Source organism: Folsomia candida, unplaced genomic scaffold (assembly GCF_002217175.1).
Source record: "Folsomia candida strain VU population unplaced genomic scaffold, ASM221717v1 Fcan01_Sc001, whole genome shotgun sequence".
Lineage (NCBI taxonomy): Eukaryota > Metazoa > Arthropoda > Collembola > Entomobryomorpha > Isotomidae > Folsomia > Folsomia candida.
Window position 1 is genome coordinate 12,469,636 of NW_019091193.1, and position 23,814 is coordinate 12,493,449.

The 23,814-nt window shown below is 39.4% G+C and overlaps 2 protein-coding genes across 6 annotated transcripts in view; one reads left to right on the plus strand and one right to left on the minus strand.

The window, feature by feature from the left end:
* The window catches only part of LOC110863253 (zinc finger homeobox protein 4), a 135,111-nt gene that overhangs the window by 70,950 nt on the left and 40,347 nt on the right, over positions 1–23,814 (minus strand). For 3 of the 5 annotated variants that reach the window (XM_035846325.1, XM_035846326.1, XM_035846330.1), the window contains 12 exons: positions 5,530–6,527; positions 4,338–5,321; positions 4,016–4,040; positions 3,913–3,936; positions 3,688–3,839; positions 3,561–3,589; positions 3,267–3,479; positions 3,154–3,194; positions 2,789–3,074; positions 2,497–2,693; positions 2,074–2,420; positions 1,800–1,984 (listed from right to left, as the gene is read on the minus strand). In XM_035846325.1, coding sequence (XP_035702218.1) covers positions 1,800–1,984; positions 2,074–2,420; positions 2,497–2,693; positions 2,789–3,074; positions 3,154–3,194; positions 3,267–3,479; positions 3,561–3,589; positions 3,688–3,839; positions 3,913–3,936; positions 4,016–4,040; positions 4,338–5,321; positions 5,530–6,395 — 3,349 coding nt within the window. In that variant the 5' untranslated portion in view covers positions 6,396–6,527. Of the gene's footprint in view, positions 1–1,799; positions 1,985–2,073; positions 2,421–2,496; positions 2,694–2,788; positions 3,075–3,153; positions 3,195–3,266; positions 3,480–3,560; positions 3,590–3,687; positions 3,840–3,912; positions 3,937–4,015; positions 4,041–4,337; positions 5,322–5,529; positions 6,528–14,305; positions 14,428–21,046; positions 21,811–23,814 lie in introns of those variants that run through there. The other 2 variants (XM_035846327.1, XM_035846328.1) reach the window with 2 other exon arrangements.
* Positions 14,328–17,702, plus strand: LOC118437654 (zinc finger protein 578-like). Its single transcript, XM_035856865.1, has 3 exons — positions 14,328–14,864; positions 14,956–15,174; positions 15,245–17,702. The coding sequence occupies exons 1-3, from the start codon at positions 14,328–14,330 to the stop codon at positions 16,430–16,432; spliced, it is 1,944 nt and encodes a 647-aa protein (XP_035712758.1). The 3' UTR covers positions 16,433–17,702.

Below are 23,814 nucleotides of genomic sequence, written 5' to 3' on the forward strand. Positions count from 1 at the left end.
TTTCATGAAAAAGATAACACGACCAATGCTAGTCTATTTAACGTATTCTTCAAAATTGCTGGCTATATTTATTTTTGCAATTTGTAAAAAATTCTGGAAATTTGTAACGTCGGTTTTTAACTTATTTAACAAAATAACTTTTCCATACATCGTTGGAGATTATAACCTTTTTAGAAAACTGGAAAAATTTTTATCTGGGAGGGACCCCATAGGGTCCCTCCACTATGGCATTTTTTTAGGACGGCAAAAATATACGGCGCCGTCTATTTTTGCCGTCCTATAAAAATGCCATAGTGGAGGGACCCTATGGGGTCCCTCCCAGATAAAAATTTTTCCAGTTTTCTAAAAAGCTTATAATCTCCAACGATGTATGGAAAAGTTATTTTGTTAAATAAGTTAAAAACCGACGTTACAAATTTCCAGAATTTTTTACAACTTGCAAAAATAAATATAGCCAGCAATTTTGAAGAATACGTTAAATAGACTAGCATTGGTCGTGTTATCTTTTTCATGAAAAATGGTGAATTTCAATTTTTGAAAATTTTCGCCCATTGTGTTGCAGTAAGGAAAAATTAGTTCTTGAAAACTTTTTTGTAATGCTTAAAAGAAGCTGGAAATTTAAATTATGTTGAAATTCCAAAAAACGACGAAATTCAAATTCAGAAAATTTTCCAGATTTTCGCAATTTGAATAAAATGCCAAGTGTTTGGATCGTTTTTTTGCATATTGGTGATCAGCATGAAATTATAGACGGGTATATAATTTATAAACTTCATTTCATCATTCCAAAGGCTGTAATCTATGTTAAAAGCATTGGAAAAATTGCACGTTTCGATGCCGCTCTCGCCAAATATTTCCTGAAAACCTGATTTTGTACCGTATGTTCTATGACAAACTTTAAAATGCACTAAATTATCTATCAGTTAAGACTATCCGAAGGGAAATCGAGATGGGACAGCACTTAAGGTTCCCTTGTCGGTCATAGTATAAAATATCAAATGAATGATAAACGACATAATTAACGAGCCCGTGAAGAAATTTTTCAGGTGGTGGTAATTAAAATAAATAATGAACCTCTCCTCGATGAGTATGAATGTACATGCACGCAACACTTTCGTACATATGTACCTATGTACATATACATATACTCGGGTCGACTGGTTACATGGTTGTTGAACGGAACATTGAAGGCACTAATTTGTACCCCAATAAAAATGAAACCGATGCGATGCACAGAAAAGATGAGAGAATGTAGATGGATGGATGGAAGGCTAGCAAACAGATTCGTTAATTAAAGGCATTAATTACTCTTACTATTCGGCCGCCTAATAAAACTTGTTCCCACGAATTACTCATCATTTACAGAACACGCCATCCAGGTCATTCCAACCTGCCTGTAGTTATTCACTTCAAAATATAATCATAATCATTCCACTACATATTTATGCAACTGCATTACATGGACCAAAACTAATAAGAAGGTGCTCCTTGTCTTTGTAAACGATGAGTGATCATGTTCATATTGTTGTGACTGGACTTGAAAAGTGCACGTCACTTTCTCACTTGAATTAGCATTATCTCCCGTTGTGCGTGGGACCAAGAAGGAAAATGAAGAAACAGCTACATAGATAGGATAAATTAATGCATGCCATGGACCTGGTGGTAATTACAGTTACATATGCGAGCAATAAAATATAGCAAAGATGATGCCTTATGTACATATGTTGCATATGTGTATGGGAATTATGAGACGGGCAAAAACATTTATGCTTTTTAGATTCGGTAAAAATTGTGCTTACCTTGATCGTCATAATAATTTGGTGATACGTCAGCCGAGCCAGAGGAATGATTATTGTGACCAGAAGAGTCGGAATCTGGTGCCTCCAAGACACGGAAGACTTGAGCCAAATCTGGCTGGCCATCCTTCCCTTCAGCTCTCCTTTGCAAACAGTGCAATTGTTCAAGCTGCAAATGCTTCAACGACCTGTCAAATCATTTGCGATAGTTATTACATATTTTTATTTGCATCACGTTTCTTCAGTTAATAATTACGGATTATATGTAAATTCGCACCTTGTGTGTTGCAGAAGTTGTAGCTTGACTCGAGTTGTGAATCCACAGAGAGCACAAGCGTAAATTCTAGCATCGTCATTGATACTCACTTCCACGGACTGAATATGACGGAAAATCAAGACTGATATTTCATGACGCTGGTGAGTCGAGTGGACGCTGACTTTATTAAACGAGTTTGAATAAAAGTCGCACGTATTGCATCGAAGCTGTACTGGATTCGACATGCTCAAGTATTTTAGCTTCCATTCGTTTCGAACTCCCCCTTCCTTGACGTGGTTCACGTGTTGAAGTCGTTGAATATGCTTATCTGTCTTGCAATGTAGTTGAAAGTTGGCTTTGAGATTTGACTGCAAATATATTTGTTATTTTGAAGTATTATTTGCAGGTATTGTCATTGGACAAGTTAGTGGTGTAAAGTTTTACCTGGTAGTTGCATAGCCGACAGCGATAATTCCCTGCCACTAAGACTAAGACTTCTTGTTCTCCAAACTTTGTCCTGTCCTGAGAGAGATGGTGAGAAAGGGATTCTAAACTGTCGGTGGAATACACGGAGCAAACACAGCACTGGAAAATGTGTAACGGATTCGGATCTGGGGGATCAGGGGGTGGTTCCATGGTGTCTGAATAGGAAATTCATACATATGTAAGCACCATACTATGCAGTACTATGCACGTGCGATTTGGTTAATCGACAAACATGTAAATCATTGCTAACCTGGGTTAAGCCCGAGATCCATGTGGGGGGCAAGTTCGGGTGGAATGTGAGGAGGCATCTGACCACCCGTCATCATTTGGATAAGTAAGGCTTGATTGTAAGCCATGTCTGCTAGAGCAGCTTCCGCATGAGGTGTTGACTTATCTCCGCCGGATCCACCCATTTGTAGCTGTGGGTGAAACTGAAGCAAGCTCGCAGGGTCAAAGGGGTTCTGCGCCTGCTGAAGGGCACTCAGATGCTGCATATGCTTCACGTTTTGTTGCAATACCATCATGTTATGAGTGTGCTAAAGAGAAAGTCAAGCCTTATACTATGAACGTGCGTACGTATGTAAATGCAAAATTTTTTGCGGGTGTGACACTAACCTTCTCTGATGTCATATGAATTCGGAGGTTTCGAGCTACATCTGAAAATCGGGCTCAAAGGTTAGAGGTCAAATCATCCTGCCTTTGCGCAATAGTGATATGAGAACTCTTACTTGTTTCATAGTTGCATACGTCACAACGGAATGTGGGTTTCGGTTTCGGATTTGTAGACGATGGTGGGGCTGAATTATTTGACGCTGCAGAAGGGCTCATCCCTGACATATTTTTGTGAGAATGAGGATGATGAGGATGTGAGGGCACAGTCGTCTGCTGAACTAATGACTCTGGTGGCGGAACACCCCCGTTTTGTAGTTCTTGCATGTTATCTACAAATAAATAAAATTAAGCTTTAAAAATGTCTTTAACTCAGTATTAAATGCAATTTTATATGTAAAAAAGGGCTCAACTGAGATGTTTATCTGATTGCATGTGGATACTACACTCCCCAAAGAAGACAAAATTAAGTTATTAATTAATTCAAGGCGTTAAAACTGTAAAGAGAAATATTACGCAGAATTGTGCACGAATTTTTACCTCAGGTTGCCTTTGGTAGTTGTTGAATAATTGCAAACTTCACACCTGTACGGCTTATAACCACAAGTATATGTTTCTCCTCTTGCAAGTCTTGGATGAGCCTGACCAGCAACACAATAAATGCAAGAGGTCTCAGTTTCTGGATGTTTTTCCTGAAATAATCATATGTATCGTAAGCTAAAGTTTGAACAAGAAGAGTGGACTTTTTTTACACAAATTTAATACCTTAAGATGTATGGATAGTGTTTCCTGAAAATGCAAAAAAAATATTATCTTGTGCTCTGCTCCGCATAACCGTTTTAATTTATAACCTATTTCAATCACTGACCTCATATTTATAGTGCCAATTACACCTTGGGCATAAAGAAATAGTTTGAGTTAGTAATTTGCATTTTTATAATTAATTATTATTGGGATTTAAAGATTTGTAACGAAGGATATTAATAAAGCCGTCTTGAGGGTTGGATCGTTTTGGTATGCATAAAGGGTTGTGTACGATAAAAATTTTATCATAAAATACAGTTGAGATATTTCTCAACAACGAGAATATTTGTAGGTATCCAGGTTTAGTATTGGTAAATTCTAGCATACTCAAATTATCCTACAGTCAAGACAGACCCATTATTAATGTCCCCAGAATTTAGTCTCACTTTGGGCATTTCAACGTTTTACAGGAATTCCTTGTATGCAGATTTCCTAATGCTCCCATTCTGGAAGAGTTGAGAATCATTTCGCATTTAGAGCAGTCTGCGCCACTTGGTCTCCCATTCAAATGCTCCGGACAGACGCCGATGGTGGTGCCGGTAATGAAGTTTGGGGGGCCACCAACAGCATTGCCCATTGACATTTGAGAGCCGGAAGGGCTCAGGTTGTTGTTGAGAATGGAAGCAGAGTTTGGCGTGGAACTGGGCGCAGGACTAGCACTACTTCTACCACTGGCAGGACTCTTCCTGGTGAGATCCATCCCACCCCCGCCCCCACCGGAATTGCTCATCCGGGGGGTTGGAGGTGAAGAAAGTAGGTGATCAGGAGAGTTGATGGGGGAGGACTTAATGTTGTCATCAGAGTGGTTCGTGGAATTGGATCGGAACAAGAGTGACTGAGAAGTTGTCGTCGCTGAGCATGAACTTTGCTGCTGCGACGACGGGTGAAGTGCACGGCTTTGAATAGGAACTGACTGAATGATATTGTTGACACCTGCTGCTGATGCTGCTGGTGCCCCTCGGTTGGTTGTCGTTGGCTCAAGAAATGATATTGTCGGGTCCTTGTTTTTCCCGACGGGCTGGATGATTGCTGACACATTCCTCTGATTGAGAACATCTTTTTCTTGATCGATGAGTATCAAATTGTGATCTCCCATGGCATGAGCGATAAATGACTTGGTGTAACCAAAGGACAGTTTACAAATAAAGCACATGAGAATGGGTTTTACAGGAACAGAGGAACACTCCGAAGAGGAGCAAGTCTTGTTGTTGTCCTTATCACTAGTCCCGTTTATCCTCAAACCACCCTCACTGCTAACGATGCTGGCCCTTTTCTTTCTACTACTGCTGGTGGTGCCATCAATATCATGGTCATCCTCGTCATCCTCGTCCAATACGCTTGTATCACCACTTTTATCACGAATTGTGTAACTGGAGAATAAACAGGATATGCAATTTCAATGTGATGAAAAATGCGTAAAATCGAAATTCAAAATAAAAGCCAGCGTGAAATATAAAATAACGGCCTATGCGTTTTGATTGTGGTGAAAGTCTACTTTCTCCCAAAAATAATGCAGCAAAAACTTATGAGCATAATTTATGCAAAATGACGAGTTAGTAAAAAAGCATGGTTACTTACACCCTGTAGCTGTGCATAATTGGTATTTCAGGAACTATCTTCTTGTCCTGTAGTAGACTTGAGTACGCTTGCCCATACAGAGCGTTGTACAATGCGGGGTTGCGCGATACATAGAATGCATTTGCGATTTGGGGAATGGCTGGGATCTGCGACAAACTCATCCCACGCCCATCAACAATGCAACCTTCTAAATGGGGGACATCCATCAAACTTCCATCGTCTTCGCTTAATTCACTGTCCTCGATTATGTATGCAGACCCATCAGGATTGTAGACTATTTTCCCATCAAATCTCTCCACGTCGGATCCTCCACCAGACTGCGTGTCGACGGGTATCCGCTTGTTGTTGTTATTCATATTGGTGGTACTACTCGTGGTGGTCGTGGGGGTTTGTCGGGGGGACTCTTCACAAGGAGACTTTTGTGTACTGTTATTATTACTAGTTTCATCAGTGGGACCAGTTTCCAGAACCCCACCAGTACCACCACCAGGTAACTCTTTACTGCAAGTCTCAGTCAAGTTGGACCGTGTCGCAGAGGCCGGTGAGTCATCAGCCACCACGGCAGAGGTGCCAGAAGGTGAGGGAGTTTTTCGTACTCCGTCAGCCATGCTCGGCTCTTGTGGAACCATTATATTTGTAGCCGAATCTCCTGTTAGATACTTCCAGTAGTGGATTCCATTGTCCAACTCCCTCCTCGACAAATCTGACGCATGATGGTGTGGCAAGAGGGAGAAGGTGGCTTTACCTTTGGCGTTGTTAGTGTTCCCCAATGAGCGACACGAACTACTAAACGAATTTGACTCTAAAGAGGTTGCTGAGGATAGCTGAGATTCATCGCCCTGTGCTTTTGCAACAAATGCTTCCATGACCAGAGTGACCTAGCCTGAGTGACGCGATTCCAGCAGCAGGGTAGTTGCCATCATCTCCTCCTCGGTCCGTTGTAGCAGATCACTTTTACTTATCCATCTTAGTATTCTTACTTATTAAGGTCTCAGTTTCTGAAAATCACAAGTAAAAAAACTACGTTAGATAATTCGGTATGAAATTGTAATCACCAATCTGCTTGATTTATGGGCTCATTTTTTATTTTATACACTACATCCATCCATCCATCCACGCGTCGCAGGAGAACACTATTCCATGAAACAGTGAACCTTTTTTCATTTTAAAAGAGATGTAAAAAGCAAATAAACCCCATGATGGGATTCGCATAAATCCAATCTATGTATGTCGCAATCTATGTATCTGTAACGGCTTCACAATTTCCAAATCCCAACCCATGTTTAAAAATCATTTAATTTTAAACCCAATCCATGACATTTTTACCCTTCTCACTCATATATCTATAGCCAATAGAAGACCATGGAATATAAATATATCAGGGCTCTTTTTTTACAAAAGCACCCAAATGTTGGGTTTGATTTCATTATCTTTACGACGGCCATTTAATTGAAAGATATATGTATGCCAACTACTTTCCCAACTACCGAAAAGAGCAAGTGCCACCGATTTTTTTACTGATAGCAAAACCCACGTCGTCATGTGCTTTGTTCCGCAACGATCCTACGATCCAAACTATTTCCCAACTGCTGCCCCTTCCAATAATGTATCACCCTCGTCCGTTCTAATGTTCGTCGCCGTCTCCACAAATTAAAAAAAGGACAAAAGTCGACCAACTTGCTATTCCTTTATTTATTTGGACGCATAAAAAACTAAATGCACAAGAAACGTAAAATAATATTAATAATTGTCCCTATGCACACACACCCAGCTTCTCATGTATAATGTCATTGCGCGTAAAATCCCAATTTGGGTTCACATAAATGACTTTTTCGTCTGTTAAAAGTTCCAATTTGTTGGATAGTTCCGATTCATCGATTATTTATTTCAGCCTCGCTTGATGGGAAAGTGAATACATGGAAGAATTCATTCAATCAAGTAATTTCCAGATCAATTTTATTATGCACTCTGAATTGATCTAAATTGATACGAGGATGCATAAAATCAATAGTATGCAGACATCCTAAGCAATCAACTTTCAATCATGAGTTAATTTTCAAACAACTGTATTTCAAAAAAATTGCAAGGAAATTGTATTTAAATCTATCAAGAAATAATGTATATTATACGAGTGATTGAAACTGATTGGCCTAAAATACATACAAACTCAACTATTGGAGGGAATTTTTATTGAAATTCATGTGAAACAAAAGCATTTTACCCTGGAATAATAATAAGCCAATAATTATGTAATCCTATACCGACTCAATTTTTTTCATTCTGCAAGTTTATTATTACAGAATTTACCCTCCAAAACATTTATCATCAAGCGGCATCAAACTATTGGTCGTGAAAGTAGGAAAATAGGAAAAATCGAGAAATTTGCAATCCAATCGTCCATTTCATTACTATGTATCTATATGTATGTACATACATATATGCAATCTATGTGTACACAAATTATATTCCCCGACCAACTACAAAATCCATACTGGATCCAGTTGTATAATTATTATTGAGCAATAATCCAACCATAGTCAACTCTAAACTTATCGTTAGATGGGTTGGCAAAAGTGTTCATTAAATAAATAAAAAGTTTTACGAAACAACTTTGTCAGAGCCTGCCTAGCATACTGCATATTTATGTGTGTTGGAAAAACAACACGAACAACATGAGTTTTCTTTCCCCTTGTCGACAAAACCAGGATCGAGAGCATTTTAGAGCTCATTCACACAAACAACTACATACAAAGAAATATTAGCTTTGTCTGGCTTTACATGGGTTATATATACGCTGAAGCTCAATGTTCGTCGCCACCACCAACAACAAAACAAATCACTATGATGAGGTAAAATACTCCTCTCTAATTTAGATCAGCAGCCTACGTGGCATCTTTGCAATTCGCCTTAATTTGTCAGTATCAAAAATTTTTAATGCTTTTAAATCACTCAAGCACAATGGATCTCTCTCATGAAAAGGATTTACAAACGGTGTATGCCGAATATCTATCATAAAATGCAAAGATTTTTGCAAAAACAATGATAAGATGAAGGAGGCCAATCCTCAAAATGGCGACATTATTATTAAAAGGAAGGCTTAAGCAGAAAGAGTCGCCATAATTCCTTAAGCCAATCATGTGTTCAGCCTCAATAAAATCTCACCAAAATATTTCATGAAAGGATGAACTTGAGTTGAGACAGACTGAGATTGCTTGCACTGCTACTGCCTACTCTAAATGAGTACATTGGATGAGACTACTGCTGCTATTGTGGATGAGACTAATCTACTGCTATTGGAGAGTTGAACGAGTTTGCAAAGTGCATAAAAAGGCTGTATCCAATTGGAAATCTTTTATCTCCACTAAAACTAATTTGCTCGCTCAAGATTTCCATCGTCATACTTTAGGAAAAATTAGCGTGGCCACGTCAGATGAGCATGAGTTTAGTGAACAAGAAACCAGCCAGCCAGCCACCACCACCTCTACCAGCACGGTCTACAGCAATCCAAAGCAATTATCTGGCATGGTGTGGACGAGTAAAAGGATGTACATTTGAAGGGTAATGAATGTTATAATAAATTTTAAGAGATCCGCGACCAGCATCAGTTGTGGCTGGAGGATAGAATAGTAAAACAGTGACTTTTCGTGTATCAGCCAATCTGTGCTATCTTGTATCTTGTGGTAATACCAACCTGTCTCTATTAGTGAGATGAACTAATGTTGTTATTACATTAAGTCATTACTTTCAATGATGGCACGGTATTGCACCACCACCTCTCCTTATGCATACTATCCTTATACCACATGTAGGTAGCAAACCACCGTGCACAGTGCGGCAAGAATCATTCTATCCTGGCAAAATTTCTTGAAGAAAATTTCCATGATTTTTTTGCATACCTACCCGGATGTTTAAAGGCTCAGGGATCAAGCTAATAATGTTTTTCTAAATCCCCTTAATAGCTATAAATAAAAAAAACTTCACAGTATCAATTCAGTTGCAAATTGAGTGAAGGGAATTTGAATTTTGAAAGTAACAAACGCCAATCAGGGAGAAAGGTTCCTTGTACAAAAAGAATCAAGGGAATTTTGGAAGGAAGGGAGGGAAGTTTCTTTCAGGGAATTTTGGCCGAACCAAACGAATGTGCCACACTGTGCACCGTCTCTCATATTCCAAACCAAATCACTGAATTTAACCAAAGTTACCATCCAACCATTTTTATTCTGATGTCATTGGCCAGAAGAATTAATCACCGGAAGCCGAGTTTTTACAGGAACAAAAAGTGTTCATGAAGGTAGGCTTAATGAGTGTATTTTTTACCATCAATTCTACACTTAATTGCCTTTCACGTCTCCGTTTACTTTACGTCTCCAGACTCGGCTTATTCCTTTACCACCAACCAGCAATTCACCAAAAGAATAAGCCACAGCTCCTGGTTTATTTTCAGATAAAAATAAACACACAGCGTCCAGATGGAAACAATTACGACAATTACCATCAAATATGCTTTGCCTGTGCTTTGGTGACTCTTTAAACATACGTGTGCATTATTTCTTTCAGATAAGATAAAATCCAAGCACATGAAACGACAGTAAAAAAAATACAATTAATCTGCTCCTAAAACTTGAGCACAACAGGTTCAACTTTGAAAGTGAGTAGAGAAAGAGTGAACAAAGAAAGTGGAGAGATATGAAATAAACCTGCTGCTGCTGTTGCTGCTGCTCACAGTGCTGGTTGCATATTGATAGTCTCTGCCCATTGTATTTTGGACCGAACCATGCAAAGTTTTCGAAACAATAAAAGTAAAGCACACACCGGTTGTTAATTTCAATTTGAATGGAAGCATGTCGGCTTCCCAACTCCAAGCCCCGTGGTTGCATATTGTAATTGTAATGTAATTAACGTGCTGAGACTATTCATTCGTGTATGCATGCATAGGATGCCGGCGTTTGTTTGTTAGGATTTTAGAGGAGGGGTCTTGGCTTTTCCACATTAATAACATTTGCAGAAACTATTTAGTCATTCATAGAAGTTTGAATAATAAATTGATCTGGCTCATGATGACGATGATGGTGATGATATCTTTCATCATGAATGCCCTTGTTCGACCCGAACTGCGTGGACACACTTTTGTTCTCTCGTATCATAATACTAACAAAACTGAATCCAATCAAAAGCAACCAACTTTTAGTGAATGGTAGTAAAACAAACGACCACAATATTTCCATACTACAAATGTCGTGTGCATCATTAGTGCGTGTATCTATCTATCTACATGTAAATATACTTCCAAACACAATTCTCTCAACATTCCGCACACACCAGAACTAGGTGTACATATGCACGTTATCCATTGAATTTATGGACCCCACTCAACAGAAGCTTGCCAAAAGACAATGACACATTCGGAGCACTTTGTGACAAATGAACCTCTGCTTTGTTCTCCACTAAATGCTTCTGTTTCGTACTAAAAATGAAAGAACCCTATTCTGTACCCTCCACGATGACTACGATCATGACGACTTGTGCACAACATTTATCCATTTAAATGAAGCATGATTTTTCACTTGTCCAATTCTCGTATGCTTTACATGTCACTTGGGGATACGTAGACATGTATAATTTTGATTATGAAAATGTGATTAGAAATTTTTAAAAATAAAATTGTGCATTTATTAAAACGCATGTCAATAATCTAATAATACATCAAGTTAACCCATTTTGTGTAGCTTAAACGCGTATGCCTGCCTACTAAATGGAAATGAGGTGGACCATTTGAAGCGGATATGAAGGATAATCTTTTTCCAATTTAAATACTGTTTCTATAATTATTTTTTTGGTCATATTAACTCTAGTTGAGCTTATAAAATGAATGATCGTGATCCAAATGTGGCACAAAACTTTGCACATTATTCTTACATACATGTATTTATATTATTGCATGTTTATTGCGCATACACAATGTCCTCTGCTGTCTGTTCATCAATTCAATCAAAGTCAAATTCAACACTCATCTACATACATTCATTTACTTTATAGTTCAGTTTAAAAACTCATAATTACTACTCAGTCTATTAGCACAAGGCAATGCGGCAAAGGACACACATATAACCAACCACGCAGACATGAGCTTAATTTTAATTTGACATGACGCTCATCATCAAACCATTTCGTCACCACCATAGTTTGCCGTCTGCCTGAACCACATACATACATAAAGTGAAAAACTACATGGTAATAAAATATCTGCAAGCCCCAATTGGATCTGTTGTTGTAGCTCTAATTGTGTGGTTTAGCTGAAATGAGAAACAATGATGTACAAAATCTGTTTCGCTTTTAACTAACAAAATATTATTTTAATGCGGACGAGTTAAGCACAGATTTTTTTTTACTTTGTAATGTACGAGTTGCAAATCTGTGTGTGGTATAATTTGACAATGAGTTAGGATTACACCCTCGTTGGTTTACTTGCACAGAAGCTGTCCGTCGTCTCGTCGTCGTCGTCGTCGGTGACGACCACGAGCAAAAAGAAGAAGAAGAGTGATTGAAATAGTGTGTATTACTCGTAAATGAAGGATTAGCTCAACTTCCTTTCATCCAAATGACAACTGTCTAATTAAAAAAGTCTATTAAGTAAATGACACCGACAAAATTATCTCGTCCGTCCATCAACAGACTCATCTTTTAGCATGTGTTGTTCAACTTTGCTTTTAATATCTTGCTCGAAATGACACGCTTCTTCTCTTCTTCTTCACGCTCCTAAGCCCAGCAGATACTTGGAGCAGGATACAACAACTATTGTACATATTGTGCATCCTACATTTGACGTACATGAGGAAAAGATTGTTCATTAACAAGGCTTACAGTGCTTTTTAATACTTATGTACGAGTATGACGACCGAGTTAATATCGCCTTCAAAAAAGATATTTTTAGGACTTGCGTGCTTGTGAAAAATGACTGATTTCAAACTTTTGTTTGATTAATGACTACCAATATCGCTCAAATTAATCTATACTTGAAAATATCACAATTGGATTTCTGTCAATGTGATCCTGTGATATTATTTCCGGAAGCAAACTTATTTATTAGAATTTTATTAGGATAACAACAAAATTCGTCCATATGCACTCAAAGATTTGATATTTTTTAGAACATTTCAGCCTCGAACAGAGATCTTTGCATGATCGATCGATGGAATGAAAGTCCTCACTTCACAGAGAGAAATATAAAGTGTGGGTAGAGTGACACAAGGGGTTAGCAGTTAAGGTAACGAAAGGATCAAAGTATTGCAGAGAAATTGGAGATGAAGTTTTTCAGGAGAATAATCTAGAGAGAAATTTTTTGGGGGGAGAGTGGAGAGGGAGCTGGTAAAAGACTTCATAATAATGATGAGATGGAAGTGTGTGCATTTCCTCGACTGGCTGCGTCGTCGTGTAGTGTGCAAGATTACCCAAGGAACACATCAAATATGCATACGAGGAAACCATGAAGCTCCAGAGTGTTCCAATGAAGTCTCCTTCTTACAAAACCATCATAATAATAATGTGATGCATACGGCAAGTAGTCGGCATGTAACTGACTCAGTCAGTATCCTTATCCCTCTCTCTCTCTCGACGTAGTAAAAAGTACGTAAAAAGGCAAAGTCTTATTTACTTGGAATTTACTTCGAGTAGATCATGTCCCGTGTTTTTACCATTTTACCAACCGAGCGTCAAAGCCAACTTCATTTTTAACTCATAAGAAAAGAACACAAGCAAGTATAACAAGTGAACTCTACTAATATTCGGACTTTTTCACCATTCATGCAACCCTTTTTCTACCGCACCACCACCACTACTACTCGTGCACTTTCAAAAAAAACTTCATCATCGTCATAACAAGTCGCATCCCGACCATCCTTCCTGTGCAATGCCGTATATAATATTTGAGGACGGGCACACTTTTGACTTCACTTTCCCCATCATCTTTTTACTCGCATGTACAAATATAACTCGCCATTAATGTCTTATTCTATAACCCTGCTTCCTGAGTCGTGACCGAGAAAGAAATCCCTCCCAAGCAAAAATACGTGCAATTATTTTCCACGAACGATCCCAATATCACTTTGTATTTTATTTTAAAACTTCATTTCTAATATAAATCTGTGTTGTTTTTTGTTTCATGAATCAACTGAATTGTGGTTTTCAATTTTTTTTTCATGAAAAAAACTCCCCGCCTTTGCATTCAAACAAGTTAAAGGCTCCATTAACAAAAAGCTAACGAATCGTCCTACAACATTAGTTATTACTAATTGTTTTAAGTGGCATTTTTATTGTTGATACATCCATAATTTGGCCTACTCATCGCGGCAATTTCAGCCCAGCAATTAAAGATAATGAGCAGTAATGCGAAATAATGCGAAATAATACGAAATGAGATGGTGGGATGATAAAAATATTAATGAGATAAACCAAAATATAGCAAACGTTATCAAGGCAGAAAATCACACAAGTCTAATTGTACTGCTGACACTAAGACTAATTAATCAACAAATCCATTTCAGCCGTTGCGGCACACATGATTGGGGCAACATGAGATTTCTTGTAGTTTTATAAAAAAAACAAGTCTCATCTTGTTTAGCAAACAATATTAGACTTGCATCCCCTCAAATACATTTCATATTTTCTATCATTTTTTAGCTATCTCTACTTCTTTGACAAGTTATTATATTTTGTTCTAAAAGTTTCGAATCAATTATTTTAAAGTTACTGCGTTTCTTGCTCCGATTTATTTATTTACCTGTGTTGTTGCCAACTTGACTATGGGAGTTGGGGGTTTTTTCGCTCTTTTGGGTCTGCGAAACGACCCCCGTCACATCAGCGAGTTCAAGGGGTGGAGAGTTGGATTGGACGGGACGGGATTTTTTTGCAAAAGTGTTTATAGCGTTGACGCTGCCGCAGCAAATGGTGACCCTACCGACCTCGTGATCTCTGGGATGGAGCTGCTCCTTAAAAAAATGATTCGTTACGGTGTCCGCCCCGTCCTCTTCATCGACGGCGACAATCTCCCTGCCAAGTACGAAACTCAGCAGAAGAGACGCCAAGCAAGGCTCAAGCAGCAGCTGAAATATCATAGGCAACGCAAGGATGATGACGGATGGCTCAGAACAATGGCTCAGTACAAGGTCATCTCGTCCGACTACCGTTCTGTCCTCGTCAAACTGGCGCAGCGCCTGGACATTCCATACCAAGTCAGTCTCTATGAAATGGATTCACAGGGAGTCTACTCCCTCCGCGTGAATGATGTCGACATTATCGCTTCTAGTGACTCTGATTTTGCGGTCTATGGTTGTCGAAATGTAAGTTTTGATTGTGATGCCGCTGCGGCAATAATTAGTGTGTAAAAATATGTAACTTCTCTAATTGTGTATTTATTCTTTTCTGTTGCAGATATTCTTTGACTGTGACGAGCGTGGCTGGGGTTACTTTTTCAACTCGGCGGAGGATATTCCTCTCGCTCTTGGAATTCCCGACGAGGAGTACACACAAGATGTTGTGTTGAAGATGGCACTGCTGAGAGGGAACGATTTTTATGGAGGTGTGCCCGGTATTGGAGTCGTGAAGTGTTTGGAGGTGGTGAAGGCAGCTACTAATACGGATATTGACTCGGTAAGCAAATAATCAGCAGCTGATAATATTTTAATAAAACTCAACTAAATTAGGTTATTTATTGTTGCAGCTACTACAGACAATAAAGGATTTGTACCCTTCCATCTACGCCAACATGAAACCAGATTGCCGAGATCGTCTCATACAGGCAGAACAAACTTTCCGACACGCCACCGTGTATGACGTCACGACGCAGTGTCAAGTCCCACTAACCCCGGTGAAGGACGAAGGAGTGCTGCTGCAGCAAGTTGAAGTTTTCGCTGGTCCCCGTAAAAGTCGTCTCACCGCTACAGCAATTTCAAAAGGACTCATCCATCCTATCACCCACGAGCCAATTTCCGAAATAGGTGACCCGAAGACTGGATTTTGGAGCAGTTCCTACGTACGTCCCAAAGAGACCAAATTTTTTCAGAGGGGAGAAAGGAAGTCAGCTGAAGATTTGGGGTTGGACGATTGTGACGCAGCGCCTAGGAAGAGTCAGAAGCTGAGGCTGGACTGCCATATTTGTGGAAAGATTTCATCAAGTTTCGGAAATCTGAAAAATCACCTCCGAGTTCACTCAGCAAAATTTCCCTTCGTTTGTAGCAGCTGCAAAAAATGTTTCAAACACAAATCCAATCTTAATGCACATTTAGTCGTTCATACCAAAGCCAAGCCATACAAATGTTGTCACTGTAACAAAAGTTTTAGCTGGTGGAACACCTTTCATCAACATCTTCAGCGACACAAAGGAGTGAAGCAGTACCCCTGCAGCATCTGCGACAAATCGTTCATACAGCGCTGTGAACTTGTGGCGCACAACAACACCCACACTGGAGTCCGCCCTTATGTCTGTGACGTAGAAGGATGCGGTAAAAGTTTTGCTACCAGGTCTAACCTCTCGACCCACAAGAAGACTCACTCAGAAGATCGACTCTATAAATGCAGCAACTGCTCCGCTTCTTTCAGACTCAAGCAACATCTCGATTATCACATGATAACCATGCATGGAACAACCGGAGGAGTAAACTGCAGCATCTGCAATCAGAAGTTTCCAAGTGCGTCCCATCTCAAAATTCACATGGCTTCACATTCTGACCCCAATTTTATTTGTACCGTCTGTGGAGCGAAGTTCACGCTAATTGCAAATCTCAAGCGCCATCAAGATAACCCCAACAGTCACGACCCGAAAAAGAAATGGAGCTGCACCTTTCCGGATTGTCCACGACGATTCTCACTTGAACCAAACCTGAAGCGGCACATCAGACAAAAACATTAGGTGCACAGCTGCTGCAGCATTAGAAATTTCTAGTTATTTACTGCTACTTAATTGACAAATAATTAAGTCAAATGTGCGCTGTGCACAATCATTTCGAATATATGTATGTGCATATAAAAACTTGAGAGTGGAGCAGCTCTATTAAATGACGAGGAAACCATTTTATTTCATCTCTTTCTACGTCTGTATATGTATGTAGCCGTATATAAATTAACATTTAGCTACCACACTAACTAACAACTGGATTAATAAGAGACTAAAGTGGTTTGGCATCCTTGAAATAATTAGTTTTAGCCGAACACACATGCAACAACTCATCCTCGTCCTTTTCGTCATCTTGATTTCTGTTCTCAACAGCGTCGTTGTGAAGCAATTAAATTGCGAAAAAATTATAAAAGGGTGGGGCAACTGACGTGAAACCAAAGGTAGCTTGTCAATAGAAAAACATGCCCTCCTAAATTAGTTACTATACAGTTAGCAATCCATACAGTTGACAATTTCCATTTTTTTGTGTGTTTGTGTCTGATACACTAAAATACCCCAAAATTAGGATTATGGCCTTTTCAACAGCCATTACGAGCAATAGTCTTGCAAATAATACTGTATTCTGCGTTTGTATGTCAATAATATGATACACATTAAGATTGCGATTGATTTGAAGCAAGAAATTAATACGACGGCTCATGCATATTCATAACAGCACATGGCAAAGTTGGGGATCAACTCATTAGGTATAAAAAGGAGTCCAAAAGAAATTAAGACGAGTGGGTGTATACGCCTAATGTCAATTCCATTAAACTGATCACGACTTCTTCTTCTTGGGCCTGTTGTAACAAATCTGTTGTAATATGACTTTTAAATGAATGCTTCAGCCCTCATTGCTTCGCTATCTGCCCTCCTGACAAAGTGCAACCAGACCAACAACCTGAACCCACCTACCAAACTCTTCCATACCTAACCTACGATGCAGTATGTATAACGATGGCAATAAGCTAATGGAATATATCAATTTAATTAAACCGGGAAAGATGCAATATTATCTTGATCTTCTCGTCGTCAAATCCGGCAGGGAAGCCAAGTTTAACTATGCTCATTAACTGCATTTGAATTTGGAGTGGAGACATTCATCGACATAGGCAGGAGCCTCAGCCCAACAGCTTCATTATTCTTCTTCTACGACGACGAGAGAGTGATACAGCCAAATAAATTGATCAAGATCTCATCTCAACGAGCAAGTAATCTCGACCAAGCGAGCGAGCGACCCAGGCGAGGAAGAAGAAGAATAAGAGAACGAATGTTATGTAATACGTACTACTCACTCGTCTAATAGATTATTTAAATGCTGTGTCTTCTATTCAGATTTCCCTTTGCTCGTTCGACAGCTGAATCATCATTCGCCAGCTCATTTCATTTAGTCTTCTCATTAAGACGGATAAAAACTAGTTTAGAAAGAGGTGAGATTTTGCTTGGGGCAAGTGAGACGATGTTCAAAAAGATGGGTGTGGGTTCAACTCTCCTTTACTTTGCTTAATTTTTATATAAAATCAATATTGTTAATGACTAAAATTTACCAGAATTTTCTCCTATAATTTACCCCAGCATGACCAATAGTATGGAAAATAAATAAATTGGGAAGATATTTTGACGGATTAATCAAAGCAAGTCAAATATCGTGCAATGTGACTCATTAGTGGGGCATGAACATTGTGCCATAAAAAGCCATCTTACTTATTATTGTGACCGCAACTCGATGATTAAACTAATGTATTCCTCGTCGTATGTACATATTTTGTCTACGTCTTGAACCAAACTTCCCTAATTATTCGACCATTCATTTCCATTGCACCACTGCCAGCATCATCAACAACAACAATCTCCATACAATTATTGCTGAGTTGATCAATATGAAAGATTGGCGACACAGAGACAGTAAATAAGACACGAACATGACTTTCTACAGCCATTAGTTTATCGAATTATGGCGAAAGGCTCAACTTCAGCTCCTTCGCAAAATGTATGCTCTCAATGCTGGACGATAAATAAAGGATAAAGGAGAGATAATTAACAAAGTAGCAAATGATGCATATCTATAAATTACTACTGCCTCCATTATTATTATTATGAGTCAGCTAAATTATGTCGATAATTTGCGTATAATAATAATATTAATAAATTGCGAGGCTGATAAGACATGCTTGTTATTACCGAGACCAATAATAGTAATATCAGATGAAATTTTATTCCCCACCATAAATCTCCAAGTCATTCGCTCTGTATTTCACATTTCTGCAGCCAGTTATTTTGAACGATGATGATGTCTCAAAAGTTTAAGTAAGTAATAAGATCGAGCAAGAAAGTGAGATGCAAAGGCCTATGCATGGCACCTACATATGCATATTATACACTCACATAGGGAGACACATGACTCTCTCTCTCTCCTCAGTGAATATCCGTCTCAACGAAACCAATAGGAAATCGATAACGTGTGAACGAGATTGAAAGAGAGCATGGATGGCGTCGTATAAAAAGGCAGCAAAGAGGGAAGCCAAAATGTATGCATATACATACTCGTCGGAAATAAAGTTATAATAGTTAATGTCATTTATGAGTAGCGGTTAGGGTAAGAAATTCAATAAAAACTCAATTCGCATACTTGTGTAAAAACCCAGCGAGTAACACAACAAATCGGTCATGCTCTGTTCTCACAGGGAATCCATTTTCCATGATATCGAGCGAATGGATGCAAATGGACCAGTTGAACTACCGTTCCCATAATAATAAAATATCCGATTCTTGGGAATCACTGAAAACGAGACGCAAAGCTCTTTTCTCTTCACATTTGACCACACTTGCACTTACTTCTCAAATCACATGAATTTTTGAACTTTTATTTCTTCACGTATTCCAACAAACCTTCCCAAACACTCAGCAACCCATCACATACATTTTTTTCTCCAGCCACGATTACGCACGACCAAAGTGACATGACTCCAGTAAATCTCAACATACCACACCTGTATTACCGCTGCCAAGATTATTTGCAAAAAAATCTTTGCAAAATTGATTTCCAGTCTGATTTTGACTCGTTACAAAATACACATGTATGTACATCACAAATAAAATATACAAATAAATTGCACCATAAATACACGACCCTTCTGGCTTAAGAGCTTGCTAAATATGTAATGCTACTGATATATAATGTAGATGTTGCACTTATGTAAATAACCTATTACGTCTGAGCTAGAGTTATTAGGAACTGAATTTCAGTAATGCACAAATATTTATAAATTCGGAATGACTCAAGTTTTGAAGGGAGGATTTGTGGTGGTAGTAAAGCTTAATTTTGAAAATTTAGCTGTTGCACAAGAGGAGGATCGAGAGAATTGTCGGTGCAGACAGGAAGGGAGCTGGGGTGAGACTAGTTGGATGCCGCATGTATTTTATAATCAATCGTGGTTAAAGCCAAAGGGGAAAGCAAAGGCAAACGAGTGGTGGAGATGAGACGGATGGATGGATGGATGGGGAAGAAGCCTTTTATTATTAGTTTCTGTTCCGTATATTTATGTGCACTGTTCAAAAAAGGGCTAATTTCAAGGGTTTGCCATCACTCGAACGTAGTACGACATCGAAAGGACTCCAACCAAATATAATTACTATTCCACTACGACGACCATCATCATGCCAAGGTTTCGTACTTCATTGTGGCGGTAAGCCTCCTGTGCAAAATTACTTGCAAACTAACCAGCATCGCAACAATACATGTTTTTATTCCAGATAAGCTCTCATTTCAGAGGAAAGAATCCCGAAACCCAGCTTGGCCTTAAAAAGTAATAAAATTGCCACCAACTGGAAGGCATATAATTTGTTCTTTGAAACAGGACACACGAGCAAATGGGTCGACTTGTTGTTGTTGGTGTCGGGAGGTACGTAGAAGAAGTGGAAGTAGTGTTAGTGATTGTGAAAATGTGTTTTTCTAATCTCCGACGAGGGCGACAAGGAGAAGGGCGAGCGAAATAAACCCTTTAAGAGAGCGAGAAGAAAGCCATTACTGCACAATCCGTAGAACAAGACCGACTTCCTCCTCCGTCCGACAAGTCCTCGAGTGAGTCAAGTGAACAACGTGTCTTGTCAGATACTTCTTTGAGCAAATTACCCCCTTCTCGCTAATAGCCCTTCCTCGGACATTCTTCGCACCCACCAACTCTCGCTCCTCGATTTCATTGAGTTCCACACCACCACCAATAACCTACTTCAAAACTTGCTCCTCTTTCTTCCTTCGCCACTCGGCCGCACTTTTTCTATTTCAAAGTCCTTCCTGGTCATGCCTCCTCACACGACAGACCTGCATTTCGCTCTGCAACAACCACCACCACTCTGACAATAGTGATTCGTCAACACTACTACGGAGGATGACTTTCCCTACGATTTGCTCAACTTACATTTTTATGTGCGGTATAAAATCCAGTGTCACACTCAAAAATTTTATTTTGCAATCTGTCGCCGGGTCAGTGAGTCAACCAGATCAAAATGTCGCCATATTTTCTCAACTATTGTCAATGTTTTTTTAATTAAATAATTTATAATTAGAAATGAAAAATAGTGTCTTAATACCATTGGAAGATAGACGGCGTGCGAAATAATCCATCCGTAGTGACCAGTAATGAGAGTAGGTAGCGATGGCGTAAATTTTGTCACAATATTGAACACCGTACATCCCACCCAACTTTGGACAGGAGGAGGTTTCAAATTTGAACAGTGGAAAAAACGTGTGGTGTAAAAAAAGCTTTTGTACTCGTACACGGCATTAATCATTAAAGAAACACCGACACCACCACCAACACTGGAAGTGAACAATTAAAACTGCTGTCGAGTGGAAGCGATGAATGGGGCTCATGATGATGCAAATCTGAGTTTTTGTTACAATTTTTTTGAGACTACTACCTGCACCTTCACATTCAATGCTCGCATACATACATACAATTCCGTCCGTAGTACAAGTCTCGTAAGCAGTGACAATGTATAATTGTTCTATTAGTTGTTATCCAAGTTGGGAATAAAATAGATTACTTGTAGTCCAAAGAGTTGAGAAACGTAAGAAGCACACACATTCACGCACACAGGGAAACCCAGTTTTTGATTCACTCGGGAGGACGATTGGGGAGGAAAGGAGAGCGAGGAGAAGGAAGTCTTAGTCTTGGGAAGGAGGGAACTGAGCAGACGCTTAATGAGTGGCGAGTAATTAATTATTGGAGCACACCCACCACGATGGCAAAGGAGCAAATCTGCGGCGACGAGGACGACGACGGAGTCTGCGAGCAGGAGAGCGTGTGCGTCGCTTAAACTGACTGAGCTCCGTGGATCCTCCTGCCGCTCTTCAAGTAATAATGAAATTCAGGGAAAGTTGCAGAGAAAGAAAGGGACTCACTAAGATACGCGGTAGTAAACGTATGTATGTGTGTGCGAGTAGTTAGTATTAGCGGAGAAAGAGAGAGAAATGAGCAGGAAAGAAAGCAACGGAGATTGGAGAGGCAAGAACCGGGTATAGTGGGAATGGGGAGGACCATTGGCTCGTATGCACTGCGTGTGAGGTGGTGTGGTCTCCTCTGCTACCCGGGTAGTAGGGCCGTCTCACCCCACGTCTCCCTCATTTCACAAATCCCGACTAACTAGGACCAGGAGTGGTGGGTACTACGACAGAGTATGCATACATACATACATGCAACATACACACATTCATGCAAACCCATACATCCTCGGCAACAAAGAGGAAGCAGCAGAAGAAGAAGAAGGAGCTACTGCTGCTCACTACTTTGTACGTCTGTATGTACACTTCTTCTTCTTCTTTTTGCTCCATCTGAATGCTAAAAGTCATCAAGTTTGCATTCCGGGAATCTTTGGGACGAAAAGAGAAGACACGGGAAAATTCCTTCATTTTCACTATTGATTTATAAAACACCGACGTCAACGAAGCAAATAGCCACTCCGAATCGGTGCAAGAACAAACGACACAGCGATAAAAACTTGCTCCGATTTGCGCGACACAATCGGGTGGAGCGAACTAATAGACGGCACAAGTTAGTTTAGCATGCGCCTTCAGCAGCAAAAAGACAATTTTTGTTCCCTCCGACTCTTTCGCTCACTACTCTTCACCAGCCAGGCAACCACCATACCCCTCCCCCCACTTACTTACTTACCACCACGACTCGCTTCACCCTAACGATTCACACTTGCATAAATTTCCAAAAGAAAACCCCTCCAATTTATATCGCTCCAAACCTTTGTCTCAGACTGCCAATTCTTTCCTGCCATCATCTCCTCCTCCTCCAGCTAACAATCGTCATCAGATATATTTTTACCCCTTTTTCCTCTCACTCTTTCTCTTACTCTCTCTCTCTTTAAACCTTTCTCACAACCACTCACTCACTCACTCGCTAACAATTCCGATGACCAACTTTCTTTCCAACTTTCTTTTAAATTTTCCCATCTCGGGCGACTTCCTGTGCTGGAGCATGAATAATTCTCATTCCGCTTCTACATTTATGCACACATGTAGGTACATCGGTACGCTGAATAGAGTAATAATAATGGTTAATTTTATAAATAAACTTTCCATTATTAAAACTGCGTCATTTTTTTTACAAAATCGATAAGTAATTATAGTAGGAAAAGTTTGTTTATTAGAAATTTTCCTCTTGACAATGTATACAGTTGGCCAATTTGAGGGCATTTATCGAGAAATCAACAAATAGGAATTCATTATAACTGAGGGAAGAGACAGAATTAGGCGATTATTTGCATTACCATTCCATCACTCATTCAGTCACTCGCTTGTGTATTCGCAATGCACTACAGCAACAACATTATTCGCGTTGCTCTCTACTTTTCGTTCGAGTAATCGTCATGATGATGGTGTGGAGTTAGTTTGAGTCATAATTCAAGTTGATTGCCCCCTCTCGACCAAGCTCGGATGCATAGTAGCATGTAATGCAGCATGTGAAAATGATTGTGTTGGAGTGTGTGAGTTATTGGCTTTGGCAAGTAAGTAAGTAGTGGTTATTAATTTACTTACTGTGTTAGACCAGGGCACAATTTGCATAAAAATCGAGTAAGGTTCAATTATGAGACATAAATGAGCTCTTTACACAGTTAGTCACATTCGAATGTGTTGGATATTTAATCAGCCATCTTTTTGTAAATGAGGCAATTTACATGAAGAAATCGGTTCGTTAACACAACATGCTAGCAACGTTTATTGAGCATACAACCATTTTCTTAAATAAATGGGATTACATGCCACCATGCAAGAAGACGACCACACTAGAGCCTCGTAAATGCATCGTTTAACAAATGACAATATCATATGCAAGTATGTACACATG

Bases quoted from the DNA above. Each gene is read 5' to 3' on its own strand.
- LOC118437654 (XM_035856865.1), top strand. From the start codon at position 14,328: ATGGGAGTTGGGGGTTTTTTCGCTCTTTTGGGTCTGCGAAACGACCCC. The intron at 14,865-14,955 runs GTAAGTTTTGAT...TTTCTGTTGCAG, and splicing joins CGGTCTATGGTTGTCGAAAT to ATATTCTTTGACTGTGACGA. The intron at 15,175-15,244 runs GTAAGCAAATAA...TTATTGTTGCAG, and splicing joins CTAATACGGATATTGACTCG to CTACTACAGACAATAAAGGA.